The 20,676-nt window shown below is 34.6% G+C and overlaps 1 protein-coding gene across 1 annotated transcript; it reads left to right on the top strand.

Moving 5' to 3' along the window:
• The first annotated feature begins 5,569 nt into the window (after nt 1-5,569).
• On the top strand, nt 5,570-19,073 carry LOC144422830 (uncharacterized). The gene is made up of 13 exons (XM_078112693.1): nt 5,570-5,657; nt 5,731-5,875; nt 6,041-6,186; nt 7,112-7,344; nt 7,637-7,848; nt 8,393-8,623; nt 10,409-10,595; nt 10,989-11,056; nt 16,406-16,535; nt 17,027-17,152; nt 17,877-17,972; nt 18,220-18,342; nt 18,861-19,073. The coding sequence occupies exons 1-13, from the start codon at nt 5,630-5,632 to the stop codon at nt 19,071-19,073; spliced, it is 1,938 nt and encodes a 645-aa protein (XP_077968819.1). The 5' UTR covers nt 5,570-5,629.
• The last annotated feature ends 1,603 nt before the right edge of the window (nt 19,074-20,676 follow it).

The following is a 20,676-nucleotide window of genomic DNA, read 5'->3' on the forward strand; positions in this document are numbered from 1 at the left end:
GCGTTCGTGATCGTTGTGATTTGGTGGTCATTCAAAGTCGAGAACAAGGTAACGGTACTGTAAAAGATTACATAGCCGTACTATTTTGTTTTGGCTTTCGTGCTCATATTCATGCTCATATTCATGCTCGTGTTCATTTGTTTGATAAATGTAAACATGTTTTTATTCATAAATCTGTCTATTATCTCCCGACGCTGGTGAATCTGACGGAAACGTGAAAACAAAATGCAATCAATTGTGATATTAGAAACTAACTTTACCAAAAATTTACACCACCAACAGCTGTCATTTCAATCTCCGTTAATAGCTTTATTTGTAAAGTGGAGACAGAAGCTTTTAACTTCTTATCAGAATAAGACTTGGAACTTTCAACATAAAATACAAACAAACGAGGAAGTTTTCGTTAGTGAACAATTTGCCACCTTGGAGTCGGGAGAAGTTGTTGGGGTCCACATTTCGTGGGTAGAAACGTCCATAGGTGCAAATCTCCGTGGGTTCAAATGTTCATGGGACAAACGTCCAAGGTTGCACAAGTCCATGGGTGCAAATGCCCGTGAGAATGAATGTCCATTGGTGCAAATGACCGTAGCGCAATTATTTGTTGGCGCAAACGTCCGTGAGTGCAAGAGTTCATGGACGCAAATGCCCATGGGTGCATATATGCCTGTGGGAATATATGAACATGGGTGCAAATGCTTATGGGAATATATGTCCATGGGGGAAAATGTCTCTGGTTACAAATGCTTATGGGCAAATATGTCTGTGGGTGCAAATGCCTGCGGAACATATGTCCATGGGTGCAAATGCCTGTGAAATATATATCCATGGGTGCAAATGCTTCTGGGAATATATGTTCATGGGTGCAAATGCATGTGGGAATATAGGTTCATAGGTGCAAATGCTTTTGATATTCGATTTGACGAAAATATCACACGAAATCTCATACGTAATATAATTTAATTTTTTTATTGCATCGGCCGGCTTCATTTATACAAAATTCGACAATAATTTGCCGCATCCACGGCGGCGCCACTTGTAGAGAGTGAAACGGCGAACGCACATGACGCAGACGGCTGTATTTAGAGTAAATCGTTACGGCATTAATAATATAATTTGCAAGGCTGCTATTAGAATAAACTTTCTTGATTGACTGAACCGAGACTAAATAAAATCAACAACAAAAAGTATAGCTATATCAAAGGTTTCCGCAATGAAGTATTATCGTTGGCGCTAGATGGCGTCTATGGTTGGTGTTGTATCATTGTTATTCATTGTGTATGCTACACTTTGTGGTCCAATTTTTGCGACTCCACAAAATATCTTGGGGCGGTTTCAATTAAATTTATTTTTCAATTTTTTGATCACAGAGAATGTCATTTTTTTGTGGTGTGCAATCGCATTTCTTTTCTAGTAAACTTGAGATTTAGAGCTTTTCCGACTAATAAATATAAAACAGTATATTTGCTGCTAAAATTTTGTTTTGATTGTTGTCCTGGGAATCACTTTTTGAATGACTCGTAGTCTGTTTTCCAACTCCGCAGCAATAAGTCTAATTGCATTAAATAAGGTAGACGGAACGTAATATGAATATGAGTATTCAAGAATAAGTCTAATGACATCGATATAATGTCGAAAAATCACGATACATACGCACAACAACAGGTTGCTTAAACATGTATTGACGTCAGTTCTAGGAAGCGATAGCGTCTTTTGTTTGCACATATTCAATCCACGTGGTATACATTGTAACCTTTGTACCCCATACTAAAGTTTTTTTTCAAATTTTGCAAAAACTTGTAAATAAAAAAAAGATATTACCAAACAACATACACCTAATCAGATTGAATAAATATATATTTTCGCTAGCGTTAGCACATGATGGCATTTTTTGTTTGCATATATTTAATCCACGTGGTATACTTTGCACTCTTTGTACCCCATCCTAAAGTTTTTTGCAACTTTTTCAACAACTTGTAAGTAAAATAAAAAAAGATATCACGAGACAACATACACCTAATCAGATTGAATAAACATATATTATCGCTAGCGCTAGCACACGATGACATTTTTGGTTTGAATATAATTTATCTACATACTGGACTTTGTACTCTACAACAAAAACATTTCGCAATTCACAACTAAATCAATGCAACCTGCGACCCGCTGGCCAAATGCTGCTCTCAAGGAAAATTTGCGCGGGCTTTTTTAACGACGTCCGCATGTGTACCATTTTTAGGAATTTTTGGCTTGCTTGTTTAACGTTATCGAAATACTTTCACTACAAACTTTAATAGATTTGTTTTTGGCAGCACACATACCCAAACCATTATGCACATGTAGCCTATTTGATAATTATATGAGTTTGCTATATATGTATATCTAGTTGGTTGTATATGCATCCAAAATATAACATATATATAAAGTATGTAGGCTATGTAACGCGAAGAAGTCTAGATGAAAGCAAAGTAGTTTGTTAGAACGAAAAAAATTATTGTAGACTATTTGTCTGTCAGATGAATTGATTGGCCTTTCGATCCCCGCTAATAGCTTTCCACATTGTTGCGCTTTATGCGATATAAAATTGCTTTCTTTTATAAAACAACGGGATGAGTGCTGCATGGATATTTCAAACTTTTGGACTTGAAAATGAAAAAGTATATTTGTTGCTAAAATTTTGTTATTAATATGAAGGAGTGAACATTTTTTCAGCTCAGAGTCATTTTTGGAATTTTTCGGGGTTTGATATTCATCTCCGCAGCAATGGGACTAATCAGACGTTTATAAGAAAGGCGGAACGTGTTATCAGGATGAGGGACTGATTGATAAGTGAATTTATACATTATGATCGCATGAAATTGGGCGCAATATAATGAACTCTGAAACTTACGTTATATGGGCGTGTGATACCAACAAATTAATCGTTTCCTTTCTAAGGGCTAGAATTGAAATTAATGGATAAAGTAATTACTTATTTTTTTTTATCTTAATTCAAAAGTTTTTCGAGACGTTAAATAAATGAAGTGACATCGATAAAACTTCAAGAGACAATACGCACAGCAACAGGTTTAATAAACATTAATTGACGTTAGGAAACGTTGGCGCTCTTTGCTTGCAATAATTAATCAACGTGGGATACTTTGTACCATAAACTGGAGTTTTTTGAATGTCTGTCAACCTTTTGCAAATAAATCGTCAAGATGTGTCACGAGGCAATATTCACCTGATCAGGTTGACTAAACATATATTATCGTTCGCGCTAGCTCACAGTGGTATCCTTTGTGTGAAAAATATCTTATACGTATCATTTGTTTTTATTCTGCGCAATAAATGTTTTGCAAATCTGCAAAATACTTCAATCGGAATTGCGATCGGCTCACACACAAATTTTTATTTTCAAATTACATGGGATGACTATCAAGAGAGATTTATTGTTTTGTCGACCAGAAAACGAGCATTGTAACAATAATAAAACATACGCAAAATTATGTAAGTTTTCATTCTTTTAGTTTTATCTCAGTAGTTGTGTACGCACATTCAAGTATTTTTGAAGGCGGTCGTTCTGTCCCAGAGAAACAGAAAAATCTTATAATTAAATATATTGAAATACATTAATATACCATCACCCGCATGGTTATTTTTAAGTTGAAATTTTAGCATCAATGAATACAATAAAAAACACTATTGACATGAAATGCTCCTTGTTTGTAGCTATACAGTCTGTCCACTGACATGTTGTGGTACCCCCTCCCTAAATGAGAATTAAAAAATACATTGTCATGCATAATGACATGATGCATCATACTTTTTTTCTGACAGGCATATGGAATGCATTTACTTAGGTAATGAATAATGACAATTGTTTCCAAGCAATATCACCAGATATCTCCTCTGTTAGAGGCTGGTTTCAGGTCTGACTTTTATCTCATTGCGACCTGAAATTAACCTCATTTAGAGCAAATATTCAGTCAATTTGAGTGGTAACTCTAGCACAGACTATGTTTTTTTAAATAACGGAAACACTTTTTGACAGCAATTAGCTTTCAAGCTTTTCCTAATTACTTGTTAGTATAAATAGATTCGAGTCGATCTAAAGCTTCAATCTAGATGAAAAAAATTTGAATTGAATTCTACCTTTTGCATAAGATTCTGAGCCAGGATTCATATGGGAACACGGGTTGAAAAACAAGTTTGATGCTTTCTTTTTTTCAACTGAAAAAGAATGTTCTAATAGTCAAATGTGCCAGACTTCAATGATATTTTTTCATACATCCATTCTAGAGTAGGCTATCTACAAGTAAATAAAGCAACTATTCAAAATTATCGGAGATCTTCTTCCACATATTTGCTATGAACTAGGCTGTCCGCTGTATACGCTCAACTACTGCAAAATATATAGTTTGAAATTCATGTATTTGCTTTGAATTAGGCTCTGTGAAGCAACACTGTTGAATATACAGGTTTGTTTTTTTCATTCATTTGCTCTTTGGAATGTATGTATGCTCCACGTGGTTATTTGATATTACACTATGGCGTCTGTATATGCAAGGTACACTATAGGTACTCCCGAAGTACGTGAACCATGATGGTGGACACCGGAACGCAGTATGTGTACCAGGTTTTGGTTTGGCCATAATTTTATTGCAATTTCCCTTATCTTATTTATATTACCTTATTTCCATTTTCCTATTTTATTTCTATTAGTTCGGGGACTAGCCAAGTGACTCCCGCAGTACTTGTACCTGAAATTACGGCCTCACCATAACCTGGTACACATACTACGTTTCGGTGTCCGCCATCTTGGTTCACATACCTTGGGAGCACCATACTATATATATCTATGTTCATTTCTCGGCTTAAACCAGTCATAAGCCTTCTGCAAATTGATATTTGATGAAGCATGCAATTCAGCTTTGTGATATGAGTTAAATTGAAGATTTATTCACTTTGCATTTGGAATGTTTGGTGTTATGTAACATACTTAATATAGTCATTGAAATTTCAATATCTGTCATAGAGTACTGCTGTAGACATATGACGTTTTACAACCAATATTGCTCCCTTTAATAGTAAAATGATGTTTTATTTTGTCCACATTGACATTTTATTAGCGATTAAGGCTAATTATTCTTTCAAGTCTCAAGAGTTGGCAACCAGACTTTGCCCTTACTTTGGCAACTTAAACAAAATAAGAATAGAAAACAAACTTTTAATTACATAAAAAGAATGTGGATAGTACTGGACCAGATATCTTGGCACCCTGATTTTTGATCCAGAATTCAAGCCCCCTTGTAAGTTGACATAAATCACAACATCGTTATGATTTGGATATAGTTTACTTCAGCTTATTTTATATTATAATGGGCACACCCAAAAGGTTTCTAATTCATTCTAATTCATACACTAGAAAATCTGGCTAGTTCTTAGTCATATAGAGTAGTTCACTATTACGGGCATTGTAATTCTTCTTTTAGCTCTTTCTTTCATTGATTTCTTGGGTCTTAAGTTTTCACAGGACATAGTTCGGAAATAAAACAAATTCTGTTTTATAAGCAGCTTTATCTACTATATATAGAGTTATAGTATAAAAATGAATTGTTCTAAAGAGACATGTAACTAAAGCTTGATTATCATGGAAAAGTGGAACTATTTGCCAAAAAGTGAGTATTTATGTGCCTTTGTCTTGGCCAAAAATGTATTATGATGTATTAAACTTGAATATTCATATGACAGTTTCACAAAAACGTAATTCATTCATACAATTGCATCTTTATCTGCACCTGAAAGAATTTGATGACAACTATAAAAAAGATAATGATGCTTGTATCGTCTGTCTGTTGGAATGTGGTGAAAGGGAGGAAGTTGTTTATGAGAAAAGGTAAGTCCGGAAGTAGTCACTGGAATTTAAGGTTACTATGAGTTAAGATTTGGTGTCTCATCAACTTGCATCGCACTTTTTAAAAACATGCACCAACATGTAATTCCGAATAGCGATAATCTGAATATGTTTTTATTAACTCATTATCATCATTTTAATTTACAGAAATTATTTCTACTACGCTACTACGAAAATTCCAGCAGATACTAAAAAACTAAGGTATAGCATTGTAATACGCTATAGTCAATTAAGTGTAGAAAAATTATATTGCGGAGAGAGGATTGGAGCAAGGGAACAGGAAATACAGAAAGGTAATTTAAATTGATGGAATATATTAACCTTGTTAGTGAAACAACAATGCCTGTTACAGTTTAAAGTCATACTAACTTTGCATCATCATTATACATGAAATGTCCAGGAGATCACTCCCCAACAAATCAGCAGCGTCAATGGATACAAAAAAAAAAACTCTCGGCACGAAATGGTTTTTGCTAATCGCTATTTCTGACAGAATTCATGAAATAGTCTGAATTTGGTTACGCCTCATAGTCAAAGTTTAGAAACTTTGTCAGTTTAGAAACTCATTTTTTCTCATTTGGATAAATTAGGTGAATGCCTAAAAAATTATTTACCAAGATTTCCAGTCATTCATTTTCCAAACAAAACTTTTTATACAATATCTGTCTTATAAGACACCAAATTTGAAGTAAAACTAGGAGCCCAGGTCGAAAATGCCTGACAAATGTCATATAGCAGACCTGTCCCTCAACATGTCTCGATTTTATGAATCTCACGTCATATGTTTACCCTAAATTCCGACCAAAGTATACATATCCTTACCCAGAACATAGCACAATTTCACTTTATATGCGTAATTAGCAATAACTCAAAACAGCTGTAAGAGTGGTTCAAGTGTTAAACAATTGGGACAAGTGTGGAACAAGTTGATAGGTGTACTGAACAAAGACAAATGGGAAACGACGTTTTTATGACACTGCTCGGGTAGTCAATAGAAAATTTGAAAAAACGCTATAGAAGGATTTGCCTTATACGTTAAAAATTTTCATCCATCTACTGTAAATTTGAAATCTAATGGTCCAGTAGTTTGAAGAAAACAGTTTGAAGCCTTCCAATTGATGTGCAAATTGAACTTACAACCACAGGATTGAATAAGCCCAACATATTATTGGATACAGGTGAAAGTTTTATCGCCACTTTTTTTAAATATTTCCCCAGGTTTTGCTCATGTCGCAACTTTCGATGTTATGAACCGGCAGCTCCACGATCAGCAGCAACAATCCTTCATCTGGGGAAATGCCCTCAAAGCTGAGCTTCCTCAATTCTTGTTGGATAATGAAGATTCATTTCCATGGAGACAAAAGCTGCGTTCATGGCGTTATCAAATCGACATTGGTTGGACAACACAGGACATCCATAATGTAAAGATAAGTTCGAAAAATATTTCAGAGGTTAGTTGAGGATTTTTTTGTTATATTAATTATGAACAGGGTGGGTTTGATGAGACTTGTCTGAAATAAAATGTCAATTTTGATACTATCAATCATTTTTCACTTTCAAGTAGTTTTTCAAGTAGCTTCAACTGTTATATTGCAATTGTTATTATTATTTCCTTTTTTATTATATTATTTGACCTTCTTTCTGACTTTCTGACTTATATCTATCTCCACTTTTTTCATTTTCAGTCTTTAAAAAAGGAGTCCTTCAGTTATTAGTGCTTACTGAGCTTCTTGTTTTTGACAGATATATGCTGTTGCATTGCAATATGTTGAAGGAAATACAACATCCGAAAAAATTTCCAACATGATTACATTCATTGCAATGACTTTTCCTAATTTGGAAATCAGAAATGATAAATTCAACATTATCTGCAGATCATTGGCCATGTATGACTTGACCCAAAATAAACAAAGTGATCTTAATAAACAGATCTGGCAAGAAGCGAAAGATTGCGGGTAAGAAGGTTGTAATTCACATGAAATTAAGCAATTTTGCTTATAAAACATCATATCTGACGTCTGGTGTTATCTTATAGCTTTCACTGCTATTCAGACATCTGAAGCAACTAATGAGTTAACTAAAAGCTAAATTCTGATCAAAGGGTGACTACTCAGATAACATCCCAACCATTTTGTGATGCATTTGAAAAATGAGTCTATTTACTGTAAAAGATGGTTCCATGGCATCAGTTTACTATTAGTTTTCATATCCTAGATCGGATCAAATTTGTGGGTGAACACTCGAATATATTGAATTAGTTGCATAAACAGACCCCGGTTCAAAATCAATTTATTGAATACCTTTCAGTGGTTCCTTGTACATATTCTAGTATTGAGAAACTGTGTGGGTGAACATGTCCATAGCATTTTTCAAGTCACTTCTTTTATATCAATGTAATTTTGCAGCCGAATGTGTTTTGTGGTTTTCGTATTACATGTACACTAAAAGATTCAATTTATATTTTCAAGTTTCCAGCAAAACATATTATATTTGCTTTAGGTATGACAAGGAACTCAACAAGGTAATAAGCTGTATTTTTGACGAAATACTGCAATCAAATCGATCAGACTGGATCTTGGCTCTGCCATTTTATTGGCTGATAATCAATGAAAAAAACAAGCCCAGTACTTTCACATTTGATGACTCTGATTGCGGCAATGAATTGCCACAAAAAATGAGGGAGAATTGGGCTATCATATTCAGAAATATGGAAGGAGAAGATTCACAAAGGTAACTTGAAATTTACATCATACAAACTATTTTACATGGATGGTGAACCAAGGCCTCTCGTCCGCTTATCAGTTCATGTCGGGTATCCCTCTAACGCTTAGCACAAGGCTAAGTAGCATTAGCAGGCAGCTCCAGAAGTATGTGAACCAAGATGGCAGACACCGGAATGTAGTATGTATGTACCAGCAGTGGCGTAGCAAGACTCTCGTGCCCCCATACCCCCCCCCCCCCCCCCCGCCAAAATATTTCGTGGAAATGACCCTAAAAACTCTCGGACATAAGCGGAAACAAAGTTTTTGTTTATTTCGTCAAAAAGCATAACATGTCGCTATGAAAAGGCTATGGTAACCTAAAATTTGCGCTTTTGTGCTTTCGCGTTAGAAAACTCATCCACCATTCTCGTCATATCAATTTTTTCAATTTGCTTCAAAAATCAGTAGCATACCTGTGATAATTGCCGTGTAAGTTTTAGAAGAAAATTCATTCGCGCCGGCGCCATCACTTTTGGAGACTGACACGCATCTGGCTTTCTATCGATACCACCGGTGCTAGGCTTAATTCCTCCTCAGTTACGTTCGGTATTCCCAAGTCTAATTGTTTCAATTTTGGTTTAAATATTTCGTTTATCTTGGTTACTTTAATTTTTTTCATACGTTCTTCCTCTTCTGCTCTTTATCCTTCGTTTTTGTGCGCCACTAAGAGGTTTTGCTTTCGACATCAATCTGACAGCCTTCGTAATTGTGCCGGTGGACGGTGCGATCAAACCACACGACGCAGAAAATCGACGACTCCGGCATTGTTACGTAACAAATCGATTTGAGCAGAACTAACTTCAACATTATATGATGTGCATTACTGCTTTTGCAATGCATCTTTTGGTTTTGCGGCCTAAATTTCTAAATTTTAACCGCTTGGGGCCCCTTTTCTCTGTGCCCCCCCCCCCCCCCGCGACCGCGGGGGTTGCGGGGGTGGATGCTACGCCACTGTGTACCAGGTTAGGGTGAGACTATAATTTCATTCCAATCTTCCCTATTTTAGTTCTATTACGGTTTTGGAACTAGCCAAGTCACTCCCATAGTATTAGTACCTGAAATTATGGCCTAACTCTAACCTGACCTAATACAATATTAGCACACCGCCTGGTACACGATTTCGATATTTAGTACGGCCCTATACTATATTAGCATTAAGCATTTGGTGTTATTTAAAATAGGTAACCAAAACTATAAATCACAAAATATAGTTTGATACTACAGAAAATATGTCCATCTTCTAATTACAGTTTGGGTATGGTATGATAGGAAGTTGAAATGTAATTAAACCGCGAAAATGTAACCTATGCTACTGCGAAAAGAGTTCAGGTATCTATTCACACATCATATTCATACCCATGGGTTGGAATCGGAGAAATACTCTCTGCTGACATGAAAAAGAGCACTTACCTTCAAACATGTAGATGAAAACAAATAATACTTGTAAGTAATAATCGGTGCTCCCACGTAACTGTGAATATGGAGTGATACTGTGTGATTCCATGTGCAGGTAACACAAGAAACATTTCAAAATGCCAATCCCAATCCCAATCACAGAACACATGCAGTAGGCCTATGTAAGATTAAGAGAAAGCGTTGCTGGCGTATTTCAGCCGACTCAAAAGTTAATTGTTGTAATAAATCGAAGCCGCGCCCCACTATAAAAACTTACAAATGCACTAAATTTATTGAGCATTACTCATTTGTAGAACCAAATTATAGGCAGGTTCTCTCAAGCAACATATTTGTTCAGGTCTCTCAAAAATATTTTTAAAGACATTTTGAACCTGAGCCGTCTTCATCCATGGATAGCAAGGCCATATTTTAGATTGATGGAGTGCAGAGCCATGATGACTTTGCTAAGTGAACATCAAAATGTACTTTTCGATCCTAAAATCATTGTATCGATTCTTTCATCTCATCTGAAAGTTGAAAAATTGGTAAGTTTTTATTTTGTTAATGTAATATGGTATGTTTTATTGAATGAAATATTGGTTTTATTAAATAAAATATTGGTTATATTGAATGAATGATTCTAAAACATCTAACAAAGATTTTGACACATATTTTATAAAAAAAATATGCTTAAAAAAGTCAATTCATCCAATTATTCAGCCAGTGTTCTAAATAAAGCAAATACTCCACATATTTTTACAAATGTAATAAAGTTAAAGAAGCGAAGGACAACCGTGTTTTTTTGCTCAGATATTTATTCATTCCACCAAGAGTTGCAACAGCAGTTGCTGAAATATTTAGTTTTGTACTTCAATTCTGCCTCCTTCAAGTAGACTACAAAATATTATTAGAATTGAGCTGACTAAATTTTTGTTCAGAAACTAAAAGATATGCTCGCCATGGATGAATATTTCAGTGAATTCGCATATGACGTTTGTAAGAGCAGGTACTTTTATTAGACAAATTTTTAATATGAATGCAATGCAAACAGTTTAACCAAGTGAATATTTTATTTTAAAATGTGTAAATTGCTGGGTCTGTAGAATCTGTAATCGATGTTTTCCATATTTTCCATAAGTTTCTTAAACAATAGTCTACATTCAGGCACCGGGAAAAGCTAGGTCACATGAGGAAACTTTTGTTCAATTGAAGTACCCTATGCAAAAAAAATCGAGAAAAAGCTAGGGTATATTACTGGACTCGGATCAGTATTAATGGCAGCTGCCTAGATATTTTCAAGAACAAAGTATTGATTTTGAAAATTTGAAACAGTTTGTAATACCTGTTCATAGAATACTCTGAAAATAGCACTAAAATTAGTCAATGTGAAAGAGTTATTTTATTCATGTCCAAATTTTAGAGACACAAATAAAAACTGACACATAAATGGTACATAAAACCGAGCGAGTAATCCTAAACACCACCCAAATTTTAGTTTCAATTTATTGCTGATTGGTCATCAATTTGTAATAAACAAAGTTGATGCTTGGGGAAACAACAATGTTCAACAAGGCGACCTCTGAAATACCAGAATCTCATTTTGATGTTTAATGACACTATGAAGAGAATTTAGTTAGCTATTTAAAGCAGTTAGCTATCAATGCATTCATAATGCATACCGCACAATAAATAGTTAACTCTAAGGAAATTATGAGTGCGAAAGTGCTTCGCGGTTGAAAAAAAAGTGCGAAAGTGCTTTTTCCGATTTTAACAAGTTAAGTGCCCTGGCTTTTGTTTAACTCATTTAAAACAGCGTAGATACTCGAAAAAACGCTCTTTCCGTTAATATTACTAATTAAAAAGAGGAGTCTTTCCTTTAACGGAATGTTTCGTTTAAGTCCTTGTATAAAACAAGGGAATTCATCGGTAACGAAAAGACACCTGCTAAGCACACCTGTCGCGAACAAAACTTTTGTGCTACCAACCACCCGTGTCAGTTGCGAAGCGCACTCCTTCGCGTGAACAGGAAAGCTTGCACGTTTGTGTTGCTTCTTCCATTTAACAGACAACGATTGATATATGCAGGCAGGAATCGATATTAGTTACTACCGCCATTGCTAGGGAGAGGGGTCATTTGTACAAAGAACGTGCAAGATAACATCCCCGTCACTGATATCGCTTTAGTATAACACGCTTCTTCGTTTGAAAGAATATGCATGGAATTAGTCCCTCCACTCCCCATTTAAGAGATGATCACTTTGAAAATTCTTTCCCCTTTTCATGAGCTATCTTGACCTAATTTTTCATTTACATTTATAGTATATTATCTCAGAACTTACGCAAAGACATACCTAATTTTCAAATGTCGGCGTGCCTTGGTTTGCGTGCGAGTTAGTTTAAATCGGGCAGAAAACATCCTACATTAGCAAAATTTTTAGGAATGCCATATACTTTCAGCATTCATAAATAGCACTCTTTGTAATGCTGCTGACCTAGTATAAAATATTCGGATTACACAATAGGAACGATGACAGCAAAGAGTTTTCTTTTGCGAAGGTACACGAAATACAACGAGGGTGATTCTCGAAAAAAATATGAATATAAAAAATAAACGAATGATATGATAGTGGTTCCCAAATAATTTTGAGAGTGTCTCGAAATACCAATCCATTTGATAAATAATTTTTATTCGATCGCATGAAACGCTGATATCCTTCAAATTAATGTTGAAAGAGAAGTACGCATTCTCAGATATCAGACATCAATTGTTCATGTGCACAAATCTCACATGTAGCATCGGTTAGTTGTGCATGAAATGAAAAACTCTTATTTGTGTGTTTCAATAAAATTAGATTCGTTATTCCGTGCAACATTACTGTTATTTTTAATAGTAATTGCGTCCCGAGTTTGTAAAGTTTAGAAACCAACAAACATAAAATAACTTATAGTAAAACACAATTAAAATTCCGTCGGCTATAAATTGCGCCAAGGCGATGCCATACAAAACAAAAAAAATTGGTCGCGAGAGTTACGTTAGATGACTGTAAAACGACGTTGTTTTTAAGCAGAAAAGGTAGAACAATCAAATTAAAAAAATGGGAGTTACGACGCCCTTAACACATCGTGTGTATTGAACTTCCCCATTGGTAAGTTGGTTACTCGATTACACTATACTAGACATTCATTGAAAATGTTATTATTTTAAGACAACCTGATCGTACAATTCCGCCAAAACCCCGATGTTCGCCAGTAAGGGGATAAATAAATACTTCCCCTGCATTCGATCAATTAACTTTGGCGAATCGTTGTTCCGCAAACAAACAGCCGGTGCAAGTGATATGCTCATAAATATTCTCGGCATTAATATCATAACCTCGCATATAGGACTGGGCAAAATATTCGAGAACCGAATCAAATATTACGGTAGTTACTTTGCCTTGTGGTGTTATTTGATTTCTTTTTGCGCCTAACGTCGATAAATAGCATCGATTTGAAAATGACCAGTCTACGTTTTTCCCAAAGCTGGTATCAGTTACTGGTATGGAAACACTTTTTAAGTTGCAGCAGATAAGAAATGACAGGCCATACTCCCTTTAACCAATGTACTTTCTATCAGCTCTCTAATGATCCCTTCCATTTAACATTTTATTCGACCATACATGGTCGGCGGAATGGTAAAATTGTAAACAAGAGAGAGGTAAAATCAATCGCGAATTTCGTTATAACAACACACGTTGGCTCTTTTATGAATTGTTGCGTCTAACATCATCGTAAATGATTACATTCGTTCAATTTTGAGGAATTTTGCACTAATATTTAGAGCGTGACGTTATCAAAATCGTCAAGTGAAGTGGTGAATTTGCAAATTCCGTAACTAATATCGTAAATTACTGGGTTACATTATAATTATCGCCGGGGTATTGTTTTGTTAAAAAAAGTTGAAACTCGAAGGAATTCGTTATAATTAGCGCCTGACCCTTTATTAGGAACAAGAGCACTCTAGCCAAATTTTTTTAGCATTAAGTCGCAAATGTAAAGTATCCTTCAAGAGTTGCCGTTTATAAACGCCATCTCGTCTTATGACCTCGCAGAAATTGTCTAATTATTTAATCACTATTTTAAATCAACATTCAGGATTGACGCAATTGCAGATTAGCGAGGTTTATCTGTAAAATAATACAGACCTTATAGAGAAGCATAAGGAAGTTGATTATCATCCTAATAAATATCTGCATCCCTGTATCAATAATAATATTACCATTCGCTTAAAATTGGGATGGTAAATTTACAAACCTTGGTAGGTAATATCAAGTCAACGCAAATGTTAATTTGGGTTTTGAAATTAGTCATTATTGTCTTTAACAGCTGTTGCGGATGTGAACGCACGGGTACACCCGAAATATGGTACTTCGACGTCCGCCGACCTGCAAGAATTCATACTTGCAAAAAATGAGAATATAGATTGTCAAATCCAGGATATCGTCGCCAAAACGATTATAATGAAAATAATTAGTAAAAAAAGTTTTGTTGCTGATTTTTTAATGTTTCGACCGACGTTTTAGACTCCTGTTGTGTATAAAAAATATTTGATTACAGGGAGTCCTCGACTTACGACGCAGTTCCGTTCCTGAGACTCGATGTAACCCGAATTTCAGTGTAAGTCGGAACATTATACTGTACAGTGGTACAGTGCATGAATTACTCTATACACATCGTACTGTATTGTAAAGTATGGTACTGTACACTAATAAAATGTGCAAATAATGCAAACAAGAACTTTATTAGAAAAACAGAAAACAATTCCACATCACGTGAATAAAAGCAAACACTGTACAGTATCTTAACATCTTTTTTTTGCTTTGAGTCCATAACAAAGGGCAAAAGTAAAAAAAACAACGATCAGACAAGTTACGAAAAAAACGACTTAAACAACCAAAATGACTTACAGTATCACTGAAACTGTGTACAGTACTGCATCACTGGAGCTGTGTACAGTACTGTACTGTACCATGTGACTGAAGCTTAGTGATTATTCGTTCATAATCGTAATAGTTCGCAATTGGTCACGTCATTTACGATGTAAATAACAAAAACCAATGAGCCCAGAGCACTGATTTTCTTGATCACAATGATCCAGTTTATAGGCTTAGATATTACAGTACAGTATTATATTTCATATCTGTATATGTTCGTAAAGTGCGTTCGTAACCTCGAAACAGCGTTATGGAGTGCGCGTTTGTAACTTCGAAACATCGTAAGTCGCGACCGTCGTAACCCGAGGACTCCCTGTATTCGGTATTCGAACATTCAATTCGAAAAAACTATTCGATTTTGCCCTCCCCTACTCGCATATCAATGAGAAATAGTTGCGATTCATTTTTGACCCCGGACTGAGTTCGATTTATCGTGAATGACTAGACTGGATTATATTGAATATCGCAAAATTCCGGAAAATGCCATGTGCTTTTAACATTGGTAGTTACAATAAAGTGGTCTTTAATACAGCCTATGTATGTTGTGAGTTTGGCAATTTTGCAAATCTGTGATAGCTGCTAAAAGTTGCTTCTGATTCAATAAATAATGGCCCAAGTTTACATTCCTTTCTTTACTAAACAATGTCGTGTTGTGTATCAGAACTTTATGATTGGCTCCAATAAATTCACTAAGAAGAGAACAAAAACCTGTCAAACTAGCACTAGAAAATCGCACACTTTAGCCACAATACATCGATGTCATTTGTAGTCACATGACCACTCTCGTTCAAAGAAACGCACTGTGCAGCATTTCAACATCTGGTATCAAAGACGCCGCCGAGCGTTTTTGCGATAGAAGCGGAATCGGTGTGCTTGTATAATAATCCTATTATAAACAAGAATTTTGCCGTTAATGCAAAAGCTTTATCTCCAATGTATGCACCACATATGTTAGAATTCCAGCAAATATCGTTATGTACTGCAAAATTGGGTTACAAATGTACTAGTACGCAACTTATTTATCAATTTCATCATCGCAGGAAAATATTTGTCAACTTCGAATTTCTTCCCTTCGAAATCGAAAAAAGTGCTATTTCGCAGTCCCTAAAAAAAATTGCGAAAGTGCTTCGCACTTTTTGCAAAAAAGTGCGCTAATAGTGAACACCGCGGCGCACATTATATCCTTTTGATAAACATGACAGTAAAAAGGTTTCAGTTTTTTTTATTAAGTGCATGTTATTAAATAATGTTAATAATTAGCCTAATGTATATGTCTATGATAACAGCACCTGGAGCAGTTGTATATCACAATTTCTAATGAGTGGAAGTCTATTTGAGTAACTGTCAAACAATCTAGAATTAAACCGCATATATTATTTCAGAATTAAAGAGCCACAATATATTGCTTTCGTTGTTGAAAATATAGTTCAAGCCACTGAGAAAGAAGATTTCAGTTGGAAAGTTTTGATATGGACAATGAAATTTTTGTCCGAATGTGTTAATGCTTCTTCGGTGAGCATAATAATATAATCTTATAAATGTATAAATAAAGAGTTATCATAAGTTAATTACCTAATCACATTTTGAGAATCTAATTGAAATAAGATTTTGTGCGGGAACATTGTGTTTTGAACTTTGATATGCCACATTAGGGAAAAATGCTTAGACTAAAAAATGTCTTGAAATCCGATCAGGATAGCACACTGTTATAAGCATTATGAATGCATTTACAGTGACACCGCTGAGAAACTTGTATGAGAAGTTCAAATTTTCTGGGGATGATTGTGTGCAAAAAAATCAACATGATAGGGTGGCTTTTGAATTTACTTGTTTGAAGCATGTTAACTTCACCTTGTGATAAATATGAAAAAAAATTACTCATATTTCAAAAATAAGAATATGAAAATTATAAATGAGGATAAGATCAAAAAACGAAGATGATTCAGGAGTTTTATCTGCGAGTATTAACATTTACCTATTAACACAATACGAGTGTGTTTCAGGATTGCAAAAGTTTACAAGATGGAGGCCAAGTGATAAAATTTGCTAAGGCTGTTGAAACAATGATCCAGAATATCGACATCAGTACGAAGTTTTCTTGGAAGGATTTCTTGGGGATTAATGTTACTGTATGTCATTTTTTGGTGCTCCCGAAGTATGCGAACCAAGATGGCGGACATCGGAACGTAACATGGGTAACAGGTTAGGGTTAGGCGATAAAATTATGGCCTAACCCTAACCTAGTACACACATTACATTCCGATGTCCGCCATCTTGGTTCGAATACTTCGGGAGCCCCCATTGTTTGATTGTTTTAAGTTATAAATGCAAGTTTTGTGTGAGTGATACTGCTATTCTCCAATCTGAAAGTAAAAAAGCTTGGTTACGACTTCCTCCATCATCAAGCCTGTACATCTGGAAACAAATAACTGGCTAAAGATTCCATACTCGACATGGAATGGTAGTCCTATACGAGAGGCGCGGTGTGCTGTCTTATCAGCTTTTCTCTTTCCTGGTATAAATATATAAAATCTCATCCTAGGTTTGATAGATGACTTCCTAGAATTGACTGGGATGTATAGCCTAGAGCTTTTAAAGAGATTTATTCTCATGAAAACTATTTCAGTAAATACTTGTTTAGTCAATTGTTGAAATGAGAATTGAGAGAAAGTGAGTCAAATGATGTATTAAAATAAATCTAATTCCGATTTCTCCGATATTGCAACAGGATAAACTGATAAGAAGTTTGCCATATGATTAAATTTTACTATTGTTTTTCACTAGCGACACATACGAAAAACAGTGTGTAGTATACAACAATCTGTATAGATAATGCACAGGTTTGCTTTACAGCAACTTATTCAAATTTTCGAGTGTGAATGGCAGTCGGAAGCCGTGCAGAAAACTTGGTTGATAAAGATTTCAAAAGCCTTGAAAGACAAAATTAAGGTAGTCCTAAATATGCTAGTCTAAATATAGACACCGATAGCTATAAAATTGTCCATTTCATGACAATTTATGAATAAAAAAAATCTAAACAGCTTCTGCATTCAAGTAACCATTTATCAGTTTTTTTGCGCCCTAAAATTATGCACTAGCAATAAATGAATATTTCTAATCTGCGTGTTGTTTTCAAGACTGATATATAATCGATCCAAAACCGTATTAAATGCAAATAGGGTTTTTAATTTTTCAGGAATTTGAATTCATGGGATCCAGTTATTTAGAAGCTTACTCCACTTTACCAGATATTCCGAATGAAAACTTGAAAAAAGTTCTTGATAAGGCAGCTTATCATTTTTTCAAAACCCTTTTTAAAGTAAGTATAGGAATATAATGAATAAAAACTTCATTTTTTAAAATTTAAAAATCCGAGCAGATAGAATCAAATCACATCAAATACGTAAGAATACAGCCATAAACCGTGACGTGTTTGAGAATATGATTTGACTGCTTGCCCACATCTCACCAAATTAAATTCAGGAATTTCGCTGACATATGAAAGATTATGAATGCGCATGAAAAACAAAAAATAAACTTTTTTTTGAAATGTTACATGATTTACCAGACATTAATACCTGTTATACTGGTATATGACGTAACATATTCCTCCATTAAGTTTTTTGGGTGCAATCTATGTTGTTTCACAGTTTCCGACATAACTATGAAAATAATTTTTAATTGATATTGAAAAAGATTTAATTGATATTTAAAACACATGTTTCTGCAGATAATTCAATTTTTTTTTAAAAAAAATAGATGATTGAGCTGTCAACATAAATAAAGTTCAGTAAGAGCAGACAATAAAACCAAAAATTCTTATAAAAAATACTACAGTGCAAAGATCTTTTCGGTTATGGTTGGTTGAATTCTCAATGGCAATTGAAAAACTTGACAGAGTTCTCGGAGAAGTTTTTTCAGAATGAAAGTGAATTGTTTAAATATAAATATGCAACCAATGAACAAGAGAAACAATTGGAGTTTGTTCTAAATTGGGAACACTCTGCAAAATTTTATCACCACATTTGTAAGTTGTCATTTTTTTCATAAAAATTTCACTAATAGATTACATCGTTATTGCTTCATCAATCATGGTTCTGGATCAAAATGGATATTGAAATGGAACCTCTTTCTATTATTTATTGTTATATCTCTCTACTATTGCTCAGTGCATGATATATTTGAGCTGTATGTGAAGATGCATATATATCCTCTAGGGAAAATTTAGTAGTGGCCTTGTTTGGAGCTATCATTCTCTAAAGTAAATTATTATATTAAATTTCAATAATCAAATATATCATCAGGTGGTCCATGTATAATTTTTCTGCATCTGAATCTTGTCTAACTCACAGAAATATGATTGACGTAATACTAAAATCCATCATACTTAAGGATATAAACTTTTTCTATAATATTTATATGAATATAACCCTAAGATGAATTTTTTTCTCTTAATGCTACGCTATACGGCGTCATTCACACTGACTAATATTTTGCGTTCTATATTAGATGACAAGCTTGAACCCATGGAAAATAGTCACATTGAAAAATTCACAAACACATTTAAAAAAACTGTGTTAGAAGAATTGCAGAACAAAGATATTTTGCTAGGAATGTTGTTCATTCTTTCATCGAAGCCAGATGTGGTTCAAAAACTTGTTTTAGAGCTACAGAAATCAAAAAGTTGTGTGAGTTTATATCCACATTTCATAATTTCTATGCTGCTATGTTTCAAGTCTATAGTAAATGAATGCAATATATTTCTAATGTTTTCGGAAGCATGGACTTGATGGGAGAGGAAGCCGCAACCGACCAGCGGTTACGTGAACCACCCTCTCAAACATAACTCTCTCCTCTCAAACATAACTATCTCCGCATGGAATTTGAACGTGCAAACCGAAGCAGAGTAATCAGAGGTGCTGTGGCGAGCGTATTTCTCATGCTTTGCATGATGAGCCACACTGACGCGTAACTCAGTCTGAAGTAAACCAAATTTTTATTATATCTGATTAGTTGGCTTTGAATAGGCTTATATATAAGAAAGCAAGCAAACTAGCAAATGAAGTGTTGTCCACTTTACAATGCCCGAAAACTTTGGTTTTGTTTCAACTATCCTATTAATTGATTCAACTATTGTTGGGCTATTTTTCAACTATAGAAATTAATTGACATCGTTTCAATTAACAATTTGAGTCTCGACTACCAGATTAAAAGACTCAACTTGCTATTCCTAGCTAAGTAACTTAACTTGAAAAAAATGCATTTTGACCTTAGGAAATGTTAATCGCAACTCTGCCTATTGTGTGCTGGTAATGATAAATATGTAGAAAAGAGTTTCCTTACAGTGGGATTAATGTAACATTTATTAATAATAATATATTGCATAAAAAAGATTATGATATAACTTGGTCATTCTATTGGCTTTGCCTATTCTCTGAATAGCTGTGAAAAAGTCTATCTTTTGTATTGATTTAATCATTTGATAAAACTTAAAGTTATGAATTTTTACAGCCACAAAAATTGACACAAAAGGCATTGAAAAATTTAGAAAGACTTGAGGAATACGCAGAAAAATTGACAAATATTGTAAATCGAGCTCATGATTTGAAGACTTTGGGGTTTATTTGCAAGACAGGTACTATTATTTCTTTTT

The sequence above is a fragment of the Styela clava genome, chromosome 5 (genome assembly GCF_964204865.1).
Source record: "Styela clava chromosome 5, kaStyClav1.hap1.2, whole genome shotgun sequence".
Lineage (NCBI taxonomy): Eukaryota > Metazoa > Chordata > Ascidiacea > Stolidobranchia > Styelidae > Styela > Styela clava.